Here is a 16,822-nt window from a genome sequence, read left to right as displayed (position 1 = left end):
TGATATCAGACTCTACTATCCCTTGAATGAGAAAATGACACATCCATCCCCTCTCAGTAGGACACTTACTTTCAGTGGTGTTTTCCTGAAGGGTCCTGGGAGGCTTGGGCTTTCACAGATCCTGCTATAGAAAGATTGCTGGTCAGCTACTTCCAGTACTGTCCTGCTATATCCTTGCTGTGACCTTTTCCCAAACAGAAAACGTAGAATATAGTGTTCTAACTCAGCAAAGCAAGTTTGGGGTCATGAACAAGCTTATGAAAACCTTTTTGGATTTCTGGTTCTGGCATGATAGATTGGGCCAACACAGAAAATGCAGAAATATTGGATAAAACATACCGGGAAAAAAAGCTTAACCACATAGCCATGCTTGGCAGGAAGAAAGGCACATCTTCAGGTGTTGATGAAAGATAGGCCTTCAAACCAGCCCAGGGATGGAACTGCAGTGGCCCAAGGGGATGTGGCCATGGATGCAGAGGCCCCAGAAAGCAAGGTGACAAGCTAGAGCAGAGATCCCTGCCAAGCCTCCATGAAAGGGAATGAGGAGGGGTGCCTGGGGAACTCAGTCGGTTAAGCCTCTGACTCTTGATTTGAGCTCAGGTCATGATCTCATGGGTTCGTGAGTTTGAGCCTCGAGTCAGGCTCTGTACTGACAGCTCAGAGCCTGAAGCCTGCTTTGGATTCTGTGTCTCCCTCTCTCTCTGCCCCTCGCCTGCTTGTTCTCTCTCTCTCTCAAAAATAAATAAACATTAAAAAATTTTTTTAAAATAGAAGGAATCATACAATACATAGCCTTTTGTGTCTGGGTCTGTCTTCTTTCATTTAGCATGTTTTCAAGGTTCATCCATGTGGAAGCATGTATCAGTACTTCATTCCTTTTTTTTTAATTAATTTATTTTGAGAGAGAGAGAGAGAGAGAGAGTGCACGTGCATGTGTGCACATGCACGCACAAGTTGGGGAGGGGGGAGAGAGAGAGAGAGAGAAAGAGAGAGAGAGAATCCCAAGCAGGCTCCTTGCTGTCAGCACAGACCCCAATGTGGAGCTCAGTCCCACAAACGGCAAGATCATGACCTGAGCCGAAATCAAGAGTTGGACACTCAACCGACTGAGCCACCCAGGCACCCCTATTTCATTCCTCTTTATGGCTGAATAGTAATATTCCACTGTATGTACATACTACATTTTGTTTATCCATTTATCAGTTGATGGACATTTTTTGGCCATTAGGAATAATGCTCCTATGAACACTCATGGATAAGTTTTTCTGTGCACACATGTTTTCAATTCTCTTGGATATGTGCCTAGGAATGGAATTGCTGGGTCACATGGTGATTCTATGTTTAACATTTTGAGACACGTTTTCCAAGTGGCTACACCATTTTACATTCCCCACCAGCAATGTATGACGTTTCCATCTGTGTATAAATTTTGAAGTTTACATTCTTGAATTGGAAATCAATCTCCCAGAGTTTTGCCCACCAGCCAGTGAAGACCCTGGCTGTCTGCTGGTACTGCGGAAAGGCTGGTGAACAGCTCTACCTGCCTGGGAGCAGAGGACCTTCCTCTGTACAACAACAGGGGCTCTTCTCTGTGAGTCCTCAACAGGAACACCTAGCTTCCCACACAACAGCCTCACCTAGCTTCCCACACAACATGAGCTCTGTGAGGCAACGGCTGTTGCTCATCTTCTCTATGGCTCCAACCCTTGCAATTGTTCCTGGCACGTTGTAGGTACTCAATAAACATTTGTGAAATAAGTGAATGGATTAACCTCCTACTTTGTCTGCCTCGTTCCCTCTTCATGCATTTGAGAATATAATATCACTTTTTCATTCTTTGGGAGGACTGCTCCTTTACAGAATCTCCTGTGGGTGTGTGGGTTTGTCATAGCCATCACTCTTTCTAGCTACAGGGCCCATGAGTGACCTAAGGCTGGTCAACCTGGAATTCTTCATCAGGATTTTTAAAATTGGATTTAAGGGATGGCAGGCAGTTCCCTTCTGGTAGGAGAAAACAAAGATGCAAGATGGAGGAACCAGTAGCCACTTTTCCTTCCGAATGCACACAGCTGGCCTGAGAGAACAAAATCAACACACAGAGGTGGGAAGATGGGCAGAGAGAGTCCTGATGGGGTTTGAGTCCCTGGCCTGGTGAACTGAGTTTGTATTACCAGAATCCTCACTATTATAATAGAGGTGGAAAAGCCTTCCAGGAGAAAGAGATATCTAAGCTGTGAATAAGTAGGAGTTTGACATTTCCAAGGTGAGAGGTAGTGGAATGTATGCGAGGAATTCACAGTCTCTTCTCTCTTTTTTTTTTAAATTTTTTTTTTTAACGTTTATTTGTTTTTGAGACAGAGAGAGACAAAGCATGAACGGGGGAGGGTCAGAGAGAGAGGGAGACACAGAATCTGAAACAGGCTCCAGGCTCTGAGCGGTCAGCACAGAGCCCGATGTGGGGCTTGAACTCACGGACCGCGAGATCATGACCTGAGCCGAAGTCGGCCACTTAACCGACTGAGCCACCCAGGCACCCCAATTCACAGTCTCTTCTATTGTTCAGCAACAAACACAATTAAAAAAAGACAAGTTCAGTTGGTTGAGCATTTGACTCTTGGTTTCAGCTCAGGTCATGATCTCACAGTTTGTGGGTTCAAGCCCCACATTGGGCTGTCTACTGTCAGCATGGAGCCTTTGGATCCTCTGTCCCCCTCTCTACCTGTCCCTGTTCTGCTCATATGCATGTAATTTCTCTCTCTCTCTCTCAAAAATAAATAAACATTTTAAAAAAAAGACACAGTGTGGCAGAGGATATCTCCAATACACATATGGACTCGTATCCACAATATATAAAGAACTTCTATAATCCAATAAGAAAAAGACAGACAACATATTTTTTTTCTTTAAGTGGGAAAAAGACCTGGGTAGGCACTTCACAAAAGAGAACATTTATGTACTCAATAAGCATATGAAAGGTGTCCCAATTCATTAGTCGTCATTTTAAAGCCATAATAAAGGGCACTCGGTGGCTCAGTTGGTTGAGTGTCCAATTCTTGATTTCAGCTCAGGTCATGATCTCACCGTTTGTGGGGTTGGGCCCCACATTGGGCTCCTCGCTGACCACAGAGCCTGCTTGGGATTCTATCTCTCCCTCTCTCTCTGCTCCTCCCCCACTTGCATTCTCTCTCACACACACACTCTCTCTCTCAAAATAAATAAATAAACTTTAAAAAAAACACACAATGAGATCCCTCCAGAGAACCACCAAAATGTGTAAAACTAACAGCATTGGCACTTCCAAGGGTTGGTGAGAACGTAGAGTATAAAGAAATCTCAGACATTGCTAGTGGGAGTTTTAATTGGTATAACCACTTTGGAAAACCGTTTGGTAGCTTGGTGGCCCTGGTGATACACTGTTCAGATCTCCCTTCAAGAGAGCCTGCTGCAAGGAGGCTAGTTGGCCAATAGCTCCAGCTGCCACACTTTTAGACCCACCCCAGTGTTCATGCTGAGGCCATGCTTTTTTCGGGCTGCTCCCGGCCCGTGACTGTGCATGGCAGAGGTCCTAGTTCCAGGCCATCCTACACTGCACACAGCTCCTATGATGGACAGTTTGTACACTGGGCTCCCTGTCAGCCTGGCTGAGACTGTGGAGTTTTCACAGCGGTCAGATCTGCACTGTGGTCTGGAGGTTCCCCATGTCTACTCTTCCTCCCTCTCTCCTTTAGCCTTCACGGGCAAGGCCCCCTGGAAATGTCTTGCATATCTAATTCTACCCTGGCATCTTCTTTATGGAAGACCTGAATTGACAGAGGCAGTAATCACTAATTCCGTCTGACTCTAATCCCACTCATGGGGTTATTACCAATAGAAATGAGTGTTTATGTCCACCAAAAGACGTTTATAGAATGTTCATGGCAACTTCATTCATAACAGCTAAAACAGGATAAATGTCTATCAACAGTGGGGAGAGAATGGACAAATAAAACTGTGGTTATTCATATAATGGACTCTAACACAACAATGAAAAATAATAATAGCTATGTGCAATTATTAATAATAAACCTCATAGACATCATGATGAGTGAAAGAAGCCAGATAATCAACAGATCTCATCAAGTCAGGAAAGGGATACAGAAGGAGAGAGGTTGCAGCAGAATGAGTCCACTCAGATTTATGGAAACCACTAGAGAGAGTAGTGATTTTTTGAGGACTGTGGTAGACAGCCTGTAAGATAAACTCCCAGTGATTCCCTCTCCTGGTTTCCATGTTTTTGTGTAATCCCCTCCCTTTCATTGCAGACTGAACCTAGGGACTAGCTTTTTTTTTTTTTTTTTTTTTTTTACCTCCCAGCTTTATTATGATATAGTTGAAATATAACATTGTGTAAGTTTAAAGTGTACATGATTTGATCATTTTGTGATCAAATTGATTGTGAGATGTCCACCGCAATGAGGTTAGTTAATGCATCCATCACCTCACATAATTTGTGAGTATTATGTGGTGAGAACATTTAAGATTTACTCTCTTAGCAACTTTCAGGTATATAATACAGTATTATTAGCCACATTCACCATGTGGCACCTTCGATCCCCAGAACTTATTCATCTTATAATTGGAAGTTTGTACCCTTTGATCAACATCTCCCCATTTCCCCTAACCTCTAGCCCCTGCCAATCACCAATCTATCTGTTTCTGAGTTTGGCCTTTTAAGATTCTACATACATGGGAGATCATATAATATTTGTCTTTCTCTGTCTGACTTATTTCATTTACCACAATGTCCGCAAGATTCATCAGTGTTGTCTCAAATGATAGAATTTCCTTCTTTTTTATGGCCGGATAATATTTCATGGTATATATAATACCACATTTTCTTTACCCATTCATCCCTGATGGACACTTGGGTTGTGGACTAGCTTCTAAGTAATAGAGTAAGTAAAAGTGATGGGCTGTCTCTTCTGAGATTATATTACAACAAAGACTGTGACTTCCATCTCCCTCTCTTATCCCTTGTCTTAGGGGAAGATAGCAGCTTTTTATGGAGGGGTACATGTAGCCAGGAACTAATAAAGAACCAGAGGCCTGTGAATGGCATTTGAGTGAGCCCGAAAGAGGATTCTCCAACTTTGAGATGCCTGCAGCCCTGACTCACGAGTTGAATGTGAGAGACCTTGAGCCAGAGGACCTAGCAAAGTGGTACCCGCATCCCCGCCCCACAGAAATTGTGAGAAAATAAGGGATTTTTGTTTTAAGCTGCTAACGTTGGGGTAATCTGTTACCAACAAGGACATTGCTTGTTACTCAAAATCACTATGTAAAGCTCCTGAAATCTCTGAGAACTGAAACCAGGGAAAAGCTGGCCATCCCCAAGAATGGTGTGTTTCTTTCTTCTTAGAGACCGTGAGAATCACACACACATGTTCTCCTTTTAGTTGTGATCACCAGGAAGCTCAGAGCCAAATTTATGGTTCAATCTTAATAATTATGCAAGACTCTATGGCCTGCTTACCTGTGTTCTTACTCCTGGTCTTTCTTTTTATTCTGATTTGTCTTTTTCTTTTTCCTGTTTTTTTAGTTCGTTTTTATATTTTTCTATATTACATTAATTATGTTAACCCATCTCAAGTTCAACTTACAGAGAAGCAAGGCATTCATAACTTTGTTGTTTTTTTCATAAATAATTTAAAAAATATTTAAGTTTGCACCTGTTGAACACGGAGGTGCTTGGAGGTTGTGGGGAATATCAGGTAATGGAAGCATGGTTCTGGAACTCCAGGCATTGGCCCGGGTTAATGTGGATTGGGTCCAAAAATATCAAATGATGACAAAAAAGGAAAAAGGGATGGCAATGATCGCCACCCCCCAGGGGGAGGGGCCAAGGGCTTACTCAGTCACACGTGAAATTTATTATTCGCTGCACCCAGCCCCCTAAAGCCCTCAGGCACCTCACCGCCCTCATGACCCCTCCCCTCCCCTCACGACCCCTCCCCTCCCCTCCCGGAGCCCCGCCCCTCTTTCCTCTGGCCACGCCCCTCCACTCTGCCCCGCCCGCCGCGCGCGCCGCGCCGCCTCTGTCTCCTCCTGCCGGCCCGGCCTCCCGACGGTTGCGCGCTCCGCCCCCTCCCGCTGCGCCCGCGCGCGCCTTCCCCGCCCCGCCGGGCTCTCTCCTTTCGGGGCGGTTGGGCCGCGCGCCTGTGGGGGCGGGGCCCAGAGGAGGCGGTCGAGCCAATGGGGCGCGGCGGCGGCGGCGGTGGTGGCGGCGGCAGCGGAGGCGGTGGCGGTAGCGGCGGCGGCTGGGTCGGGCCCCGACGGGCGGCGGCGGCTGAGGTGGAGGCGGAGGGAGGCGGCGGCGGCGGCGAAGGAGGCGGCGGCGGCGGCGGCGGAGGGGGGAAGATGGCGGCGCCCGTCCTGCTGAGAGTGTCGGTGCCGCGGTGGGAGCGGGTGGCCCGGTATGCAGTGTGCGCCGCCGGGATCCTGCTCTCCATCTACGCCTACCACGTGGAGCGGGAGAAGGAGCGGGACCCCGAGCACCGGGCCCTCTGCGACCTAGGGCCCTGGGTGAAGTGCTCCGCCGCCCTTGCCTCCAGGTAGCCCGGTTGGGGGGAGCGGGCCGGGAGCGGCCGAGCGGGGTGAGGGCGGAGGCTGGGGGTGGGGAGCGCGCGGCGGGAGCTCGGGCCTGGGGGGCGGCGGGGACCGGGCCGCGGAGGGACCGACGGCGCTGCGAGCCTGGCCGCGGCCGGGGGCGGCGGCCGGGGGCTCCGGCCCGGGGGACGGCCCGAGTTCAGGCTCCCGGGGTGGAGGCGGCGGGGCCGCGAGACCGGCGAGGAGGGATGAGGTGGCAGAGTGCAGCCGGGAGGCCGGAGCGGACCGGGAGCAGTTGGGCCGGCTGGGGCCGGGCTGGGAAGGAGCGAGAGGGGTTCGCGGAGGGTGGGTCCCGGCCGGCTTGACAGATTTCCTGGTTCTCGCCGGGGAAGGCGGGTCGAGCGTGTGGGACCCTGCCGTGGGAGCGGTGAGGTCAGTGTCCACCCCTCGTCCCGGCTCGCTGCAGCCGGAGGCTGTGCGGCCGGCGTGGGCTTGGGTTGCATTTCCCACTGTCTTCTCAGTGCTAGGACAGGTGTTTCTGTGGTCAGGCCTCTTTGTACTCTATAGCGCTAATGAGAATTTGCAGACTTCTTGAGACGGTGACATTTGCAGGCAAACACGAATTTGACCCTACTCTGGAAGAAGATACCGGCACTTAACATATCTGATTTCTTGGATTTCCCCTCGTTTATTTCAGTGTGCCTGAGAGGGGGAATTGGCCTGAGTTTGGGTCTAGTTTAAGCTTCATTTGAGTAAAAGGGAGTATGTCATGTGTAGTGGTAGTGTTTGGAGCATTTGGTGACTTTTAAACGTTGCTGATTAGTACAATGGGATACCCATAGAAGATTAAAAATACACGCCTTGCCTAAGTGGAGGGATTGTTTTTGGTTTTGTTTACTGATAACTTTAGGTTTTTTAAAATGTTGTAGTGATTTATCTGTTATATTTTATTTTCTGAGTTAGATTTTCCAAGGCAAGTTACTTTGGAAAAAAAGAGGAATTTACATCTTAAAGTGGCGGCTTTTTTTTTTTTTTTAAATTAGTGAGGGGGGTTCATTAAAAGCAAAAGTGAAAATGATTTCAGAATTGATAGGTTACAATTTTTATAAAGACATACGATGCTTAGTATTTGCATTTCTTAACAGTAGTCATATTTGAACAGTTTCTTCCCCTCCTGTTGATCCGTAATTGCTAGGTAGTTGGTAATGTATAGCTCACTAGTTTATTTTGACCTACATATTGGTGATTACATGAAGAAGCAAGCATGGGAGTTTGTCTTGTTACTATTTACAAACTGCAGGCAGCCAGTCTTTTCCAGTTAGACAGCTCTATCTCATTTGCCCTTAAAATCCTGTTGCGTTAGTGAGAAAATAGTCATCATTATTGCTACATTAAACACAGTGCGTTTAAAATGTAGATATTAGTTAACAGTTAAAATATATCAATGTGACAAAAGCTAACATTTTTGATTGGGTATTTTGAACCAAGTTAATAGACTTAATAGACTCAGCGTCTCTTTGAGAGCCACTGAGTGTATTTTATGCAAACATTTTTATGTTATTTTCACTTCCATTGGAAAGGACTTTTACACTTAAAAGTAGCTTGCACCCAGAGTTAGTTGAATAAATATATAGTGAAAAGACTATCCAGCAGTATATTTTAAGTAATTTTTAAAAAGAAGAAATAAAAATAACTTTTGATATTAGGTGAGTATGGAGTTTAGGCAGAATTATTACCAGTTTTAGATTTTGCAAACACTGTAGTCTATAATAAATTTAACTGGGCCTTTTAACATGTGGGCATGGAAAGACTGCTTTATGTTACCCAAACTGTGTGGTTAAGTTCTTAAAATTGATTTTCCTTTGAGAAGGCATGTTTTGAACCATGTAATAAGTGCAGACTCTAGGTATTTTCAGTTATATGTCATTTAAGGTCCATGTTTTTGTGCTCTTTTTTAAATTTTAATAAAGCACCATAAAGTAATATAAAAGTAAGACTAAAAATAACTGGATCTTAAAAACCATAGTTTTAAATGTGAATTTAATACGTTGTTATTGCAACTAACTTTTAGTTACATAAAGTAAGTTTGATGCTTGCTAAAGGAGGATAGGTAAGAAATAAAACGTGGCTAACAAAAGGAGTAAATAACTTATTTGCCTTATACACAATAAAATTATTTTCAAGAAATTTATCCAGTTTGATCAGCCTGTTTATAAACTGCTTACAAAACTATGTATATATATATATATATATATATATATATATATATATATATATGTATGTGTATACCGTGTGTGTGTGTGTGTGTGTATTTAATGGAGGTACAGAAATTTGGAAATTAAAGTGGCTTGAGTCTGATTTATAGACCAATTTTTTTTGTATATAGTTAGAATAAACATTGTTAAAATTTTTTATTTTTTCAGAGAGGCTTTAAATAAAATCAGATTATTGGAGACCTCAAGTAATTCTTTTTCTTTGACTTAATTGTTGATTGCCACTTAGTAGAGGTATTAAAAATGTGACTATTTTAGGAAAAGGAAGTCTGAGCCCATGTTAGAATGAGTAGAATTGCAGATAAAAGATGAGGAAAGTTACCTGATGAATCCTAAAGTAAGCCCCCCCCCCCCCCCCCCCGTGTTAACTCATGTGACTTTGGATTGCTAAATCCCACTTTATTCTCATTTTTCAGTCCTTCAGTGTCTTAATCCAAACAGAATAGAGATTAAAGAGAGAATTTTAGGTGGGGATGTATCTGTGTTTGTAAAGTCCTCTAGTATTTTTAGGAAGGCATCATTGTCTTAAGGGAATAGTTTCCAGACTTTGGATTTCAAAGGAAATTATTGGGGCACCTGGATAGTTCAGTTGGTTGAGCATCTGACTCTTGTTTTCATCTTGGGTCATGATCCCAGGGTCATGGGATCCAGCCCTGCGTTGGGCTCTGTGCTGAGCATGGAGCACAGCCTTAAGCCTATGCTTAAAATTCATTCTCTCTCTGTCTCTCTCCCTCTCCCTCCCTCCCCCTCTCCTACTCCCCCTCCCCCTCCTTCAGCCCTCCCTCCCACTCTCCCTCTTCCCTCATCCCTGAGTGTGCTCTCTTTCTCAAATAAAAATTAAGCAAAAAAAAAAAGAAGAAGGCACCTGGTGGCCCAGTTTGTCGGGCATCCGACTCTTGGTTTTGGCTCTGGTCATGATCTCAAGGTTTCGTGGATTCAAGCCCCATGTAGGGCTCTGCACTGGCAGCAAGGAACCTGCTTGGGAATCTTTCTCTCTGCCTTTCTCTGCTACCCAACCGCCCCTCCCACCGCCGCCCCCCCCCCCCCCCCATGCTGTCTCTCTCTCTCACAAAATAAATAATAAACTTAAAAAAATTGTTTTTAAAGAAGAAATTATCCACCACCACCCCAAATTGGGTGCAGTGGAGTTACCAATTTTTGTTTTGTTTTGTTTTGTTTTGTTTGTTTTGTTTTGTTTTGTCAGGTGTAGCCAATAAAAACAGTAACATATCACTAGCTACATTCACTATCATTTTATTTTAAAAAAGGATATTTTTGGGGCGCCTGGGTGGCTCAGTCGGTTAGGCGTCCGACTTCGGCTCAGGTCATGAGCCCTGCATCAGGCTCTGTGCTGACCGCTCGGAGCCTGGAGCCTGTTTCGGATTCTGTGTCTCCCTCTCTCTGACCCTCCCCCATTCATGCTCTGTCTCTCTCTGTCTCAAAAATAAATAAACGTTAAAAAAAATTTTTTTTAAATAAAAAAAATAAATAAAAAAGGATATTTTTGGGGCGCCTGGGTGGCTCAGTCGGTTGAGCGTCCGACTTCAGCTCAGGTCACGATCTCGCGGTCCGTGAGTTCGAGCCCCGCGTCAGGCTCTAGGCTGATGGCTCAGAGCCTGGAGCCTGCTTCCGATTCTGTGTCTCGCTCTCTCTCTGCCCCTCCCCTGTTCATGCTCTGTCTCTCTCTGTCTCAAAAATAAATAAACGTTAAAAAAAATTTATAAAAAAATAAAAAAATAAATAAATAAAAAAGGATATTTTAACTCAAATAATTTGAGAGGACAGAATTTCAGAATAAAAGACCTCTAAATTGAATCATTTAGGGGCACCTGGGTGGCTCTGTTGGTTGAGTATCCACTCTTGCTTTCAACTCAGGTCATGATCCCAGGGTCATGGGATCAAACCCTGCATCAGGCCCTGCTGAGCCTGCTTCAGATTCTCTCTCTCCCTCTGCCCCCTCCCATACCATCTCTCTGTAAAGTAAAATGAAATAAGATTGAATCATTTAGCTTTATTAAAAAGTTTCCTTTCTTATTATTTTTCCTCATTTTTATACAAATCAGTAAAAAGTCTGTTGCAAACCTGCACCAGCCTTCCAGCCAACATTCAGTAGCCCCTGTTTTGTGCAGAGCTCAGATCCAAAGATTCTTGGTGGGCTCCTAGTTCTGCTGCTTGTTAGACTGTGACCTCAAGCTGGTCACTTACCTTCAGGGAGCCTCCATTGCTACATATGGTAAATGGGGCTGTTAAAACCTGCTTTGCCAGAGGATGGTGGGATTAACAATGATAGGAGGAATGAATACCTGGATAGTACCTGGAATAAATTATATACTCAATTATGGCTGTTGCCATTGATTGGAGATGTTACTTTTTTTGCAGTATCTGATAATAAATGCCTTTAAGTAATGTAAGTTGTTTGTTTAAGGTATAGTCATTTGTGTATTTAAAAAAAATTTTTTTTAATGTTTATTTTTGAGAGACAGAGACAGCATGAGCGGGAGAGGGCAGAGAGAGAGAGGGAGACCCAGAATATGAAGTAGGCTCAGCACAGAGCCCGAAGCGGGGCTCGAACTCACGAGCCGTGAGATCATGACCTGAGCTGAAGTCGGACGCTCAACTGACTGAGCCACCCAGGTGCCCCAGTCATTTGTGTATTTTTTAAATGTAAATTATTATACTTTATTGTTCCCTCCATGCCATAGTATAAAGACTTAAAGTCCATTTAAAACAATTTCAGAAGCATGGCAAGAGAAACAATATGATATGCAGAATATTCTTTATAGGTATTTTCTGCAAGTTACATTAGACCCCCTTCTAAGAAAGGTTTTTTTTGTTAAGAGTAATACAAGTTATCTTTAAAGATTAATAGACTTGGCAATTCTACATTTTTAAAAGCTGCAAAATAGTATTTGAAAGCCATCAACTGTAAAATAGTATTTGAAAGCCATCAACTCCTCAAAAAGTTGCCTTCTTTTGCAAAATGTTGGTTTAGTACTCCTCTCATGACAGAAAAAAAAAGTAGTAGTGCCATCTACTTACTACCCCTTTGTTGAAATCTTCCTTTTTTTTTTTTTTTTTTAAAGTAGGCTCTACTGCTCAACGTGGGGTTTGAACTCATGAGCCTGAGATCAAGACTCACATGCTCAGCCAGGCGCCCTGAGATCTTACATTTTTAGAATAGAACCTTGAAGTTTTTGGTGCTCCTCGCTTTGTCCACCTAGACTCAGAGGTTAAACAATTTGCCCAGGGTAACACAGTTACAGCAGATTGGGACTAGAAGCCTGGCTTCCAGAGTACTTGTTTAGAGACCCCGCCTACATTTTTTTTGAGTTAAATTCTTGTATAGATTATGCATTTGCTGCTTCAAATTCAAAGATACTAAGCATATATGGTGAATAATCTCCTTCATAACCCTGTCACCCAAACATGCAGTTGTCCTCCATCAGCAACTGTGAAACTTTCCAGAGCTTTTTGTGCACATACAAGCATAAATATGACCGTATTATTCTTCCCATTTTTATTTTATTTATTTATTTTAAATATTTATTTTAAAGAGAGAGAGCACAAGTGGGGTGGGGATGCAGAGAGAGAGGGAGACAGAATCCGAAGAAGGCTCCAGGCTCTGAGGTGTCAGCACAGAGCCTGATGTGAGGCTCAAGCTCATGCTCTGTGAGATCATGACCTGAGCCAAAGTCGGACGCTTAACCAACTGAGCCACCCAGGTGCCACCCCCATTTTTAAACATAAATTATCATATTATATATCCTGATGTGTACCTTACTTTTTGTTAGCATTCTTTCCATCACATATTTTAAGTGCTTATATTCACATTTGTTATGTTGTTAATAATTGCTGATATGTAAAAGAAAATTTGTTCTAGTAGTTTGTTTTGACTGATATGAACCTAATAAATAAAATATAGGTTCTTATGTTACTATTGTTTCTTGGTATGGAAATTTCAGAAGCAGTACAGACTTAGAGTACAAGAGGAAAGGAGGCATATCCACAAAGGGTGACCAGACTGCCATGCATTAGAGATAACTGTGAAAACTTAAGATAATACTTACTGTGTGCTAAGCAGTGTTCTAAATGCTTTACTTGTATTATTTAGTTCTCATAACAGGCCTATGAGGTGCTTTTATCACTGTTTTACAGATGAGAAAACTGAGGCACACAAAATACAAATGAAACTTGATTTAGGTAATACGATGGCAGAGGCCTGATTCTAACCCAGGCAGTCTGTCTCAATATTAGATTGAGTGATCTAATATTGACAGAGTGATGCCCATATCAGCCAAATTTTTAAAACTATGCCAACCTTGGTGCCATTTTTTTTTAACATCTGTATGCCAAAATGCCTAGTGTTTGTATTGTAGCTTTTACTTTTTTAGAGCAATTTTTTTAGAAAAGTAAGGACATTACTATGGAGGTATGGTATATAAGAAGTTGTTTCTGGAGTGGTTGCCTTCTAATCCTCAACTTGTGAAGATAAGGAGTTTGTCACACTTAGTGAACAGGTATGCAGTGCGGTGAGCTATCAGGAAGACTTAACATAATTGCCAAGGAAAGGAAGATAAAGGGCATCTAGGCACCAGAGGCGGGGAGGGGAGAAAGTTAGTTTGAATTCGTACTAGGGTGGGGTAGCCCTTTCTGAGAGAGATGTTGAGTCATGGACCTACTGTACATGGAGTCAGGAGAATTGGGCCTGGGGTGTGGTGCTGGCTAAATCACCATACAGAAGTAGGAATTTAACAGGGATTCATTTCCTTGACAATTTGGAAGACTTTAGGGAACAGTATTGGGAAAGGCAGAAAACGGTGGCCCTTTGGGGGGACTAGCAAGTGGCCATATTTGGATGTAACATAGACCCACCTGGGTTGGGAAAGGACTGGAATCTAGAGCTTGTCCCGAAAAATGCAAAACCAGGCATTCTTATAAACCATGTGTTCTTGCAAACTTGGACAAAACTTAAAAGCACTGAGCCTTGGGTTTCTCTTCTATATAGTATTTGTATTCAGTTGCACTAGATTGGTATTAGATTATCCGTTTTCAAAATTCATTCCCCAAACTCCTAGTTGTGTGGTGGTACAACAGGGATTTCATAAGCATTTGATTCACATTTCAACATGTTAAACTTTAAAACATTATAAACATTTATATATACTCAATTGCATAACATGCTAAATTTTTTAACACAGTAGAGACCACTGTGATAACCACTGCCAGGTTATCTCACAGGATAGTTATGCTAGGTGAGAAAAAGTACCAATCTTAAATAGTTGCATACTGTATGATTGCATTTATATAGCATTATTGAAATAACAAAATTATAGCAATGGAGAACAGATTAGTAATTGCCAGGGAGTTCAGAATGGGGGAAGGGATGGCTTGGTTAAGGCAGGTAGCTTGAGGGGAGCCTTGTGGGGAAGGAACAGTTCTGTATTTCAGTTGTGGTTACACGAAGCTACAAATGTGATAAAATTGCATAGAAACACACACATACACAAACATGCAGGTAATGAAATCTCAGTAAACTCTAGATTGTACCCAGATCAGTTTCCTGGGGGTACCTGGGTGGGTCAGTAGGTTGAATGTCCAACTTTGGCTCAGGTCATGATCTTGAGGTTTGTGGGTACGGGTTCTGTGTTGGGCTCTCTGCTGTCAGCATGGAGCCCACTTTGGATCCTCTGATCCTTCCCTTTCTGCCTGTTCCCTGCTCTTTCCTCTTTCTCTCTTTCAAAAAAAAAAAAAAAAAAAAAATAGATTCGTTTCCTCATTGTGATATTGTACTATAGTTATGCAAGATATTAACCAAGATATAAAGTTTGGAAAAGTGACCTGGGGACCATTCTGTGCATTTTTTGCAAATCCCTGTGATTTATAGTTATTTTGAGATAAAAAGTAAAAAAGAAGAGGGGGAAAGTAACATGTTTAGAATATTTGAGGGAAAATAAGCAAAAGGACAAAATTAAAATTATCCTAGGGCAGTTGGGTGGCTCAGTCGGTTAAGTGTCTTACTCTTGATTTTGGCTCAGGTCATGATCTCACGGTTTGGGGGATCAGCCCTGTGTTGGGCTCCATGCTGCGGGTACAGAGCCTGCTTGGGATTTTCTCTCTCTCCCTCCCTCTCTCTCTACCTCTCCCCTGCTCGTGCACTCTCTCTCTCTTAAAAAAAAAAATTAAAATTATCCATAATACCACCATTCAGGATAACAATCCTTATAATAGAGTTTCTTGCTTTCTTTGTGTATATACTTGAATTCTAAAAAATACTATTGATTAGAAGAATTACAGCTATATATTGGTAATTTTAAAAATTCAGGCCGGTGCTTGTTTGCTCATGTAAAATTGTATCAGCAAATTCACTATTACGGAACTCTTATTGCCTTACACTATTACATGTGACTGCTTTATGCATAATATGTCATGTCATCATTATTACATATTTTAAGATTTATTATTAGAGATTTAACTTAGGAATATTCTTCTACTTAGACTTCTGGACAGGTATAATAAAATCCTTAGATAGCATTAATGTACTATTAAAAAAATGACAAAAAAAGTCTTTATCATTTGCAACTGCTAATCTCTTTGGATCGGGCTTTTCTTGATACTGTGCAATCAAAACATAACAAGTCTGACTGCCCCAATCATCCATAATTTAGTTTGTGTTAATCAGAACACCTTCATTGTAAATGTTATAAACTTGAGCTTTTAAAATATACTGATAAGGGGTGCCTGGCTGGCTCAGTCAGTAGAGCATCAGACTCTTGATCTCAGGGTTGTGGGTTCAAGCCCCACGTTGGGCGTGGAGCCTATTTAAAATAAATAAAATAAAACACTTAAAAAGCTGTAAATACTTAAATAAAATACAGTGATAGAATGAAATACTACTTTAATCTGTTTCTCATTATAGATCCACATAAAATTTCATTTGGAAAAAATTCTTTTACTAAGAATTTTTAAAACCATTAGATTATAAGCTATAAAGTTGCTTTCATTATGAGCATCTATAACTTAGGGGAATTTCAAGGATGCTATTGTCACTGTTGTGTGATTATTGACCATTTTAAAAATAGTCGTTGAGGAGCATCTGGGTGGCTCAGTCGGTTAAGCGTCCGACTTTGGCTCAGGTCATGATCTCAAACTTCAGAGTTCGAGCCCCTGCATTGGGCTTTGCACTGACAGCTCAGAGCCTGGAGCCTGCATCAGATTCTGTACATCTCTCTCTGTCTCCCTCTCTCTCTCTCTTTCTCACTCTCTCTCTCTCTCTCTGTGTATGTGTCCCTCCTCTGCTTGTGCATGCTCTCTCTCTCAAAAAAAAATAAATAATCATTGTATTTGAGAAGTAAAATAGTGGAAGATCCATGACAAAATATGAATTAAGGTGGAGTATACTCAACTACACTGTGTTTTAGAAGTTTGATTTATTTCTGCTTGTGCATTGTGTTAAAAATTACTATCACAGGGGCGCCTGGGTGGCGCAGTCGGTTAAGCGTCCGACTTCAGCCAGGTCACGATCTCGCGGTCCGTGAGTTCGAGCCCCGCGTCAGGCTCTGGGCTGATGGCTCGGAGCCTGGAGCCTGTTTCCGATTCTGTGTCTCCCTCTCTCTCTGCCCCTCCCCCCGTTCATGCTCTGTCTCTCTCTATCCCAAAAATAAATTAAAAAAAACGTTGAAAAAAAAAAAAATTACTATCACAGACTTCTATAGAGCAAGAGTACCTGGATTGAAATCTTGGCTGCATAACTTGATCTCTCTTTTGTCTCAGTTTCCTCTTCATAAAATGAGGGTGACAGTAGTGTTTAACTCAGGATTATTGTGAATATGAAGTGTACCAATGCACCAGTTTCTGTAAACAGTATAGCACCTGGCACAAAAGTAAATGCTCATAAAATGTAGCTATTGTTTTAAAACATGTTTTTTTTTTTTCTTTCATTAATCTTGTTCCGCAAAATCTGTAGC

The 16,822-nt window shown here is 42.6% G+C and overlaps 1 protein-coding gene and 1 non-coding gene across 2 annotated transcripts in view; both read left to right on the top strand.

The window, feature by feature from the left end:
• The first annotated feature begins 6,196 nt into the window (after window positions 1–6,196).
• Window positions 6,197–16,822, top strand: part of VKORC1L1 (vitamin K epoxide reductase complex subunit 1L1) — a 63,384-nt gene continuing 52,758 nt past the window's right edge. Inside the window, exon 1 of the mRNA XM_060649123.3 lies at window positions 6,197–6,590. Coding sequence (XP_060505106.1) covers window positions 6,232–6,590 — 359 coding nt within the window. The 5' untranslated portion in view covers window positions 6,197–6,231. The remainder of the gene's footprint in view (window positions 6,591–16,822) is intronic.
• TRNAK-CUU (transfer RNA lysine (anticodon CUU)) lies at window positions 15,595–15,667 on the top strand. The gene has a single exon. It is a non-coding gene; the product is annotated as a tRNA-Lys (tRNA).

The sequence above is a fragment of the Panthera onca genome, chromosome E3 (genome assembly GCF_046562875.1).
Source record: "Panthera onca isolate mPanOnc1 chromosome E3, mPanOnc1 haplotype 2, whole genome shotgun sequence".
NCBI classification, from domain to species: Eukaryota; Metazoa; Chordata; class Mammalia; order Carnivora; family Felidae; genus Panthera; species Panthera onca.
This window is presented reverse-complemented; position numbering and strand designations above follow the sequence as displayed.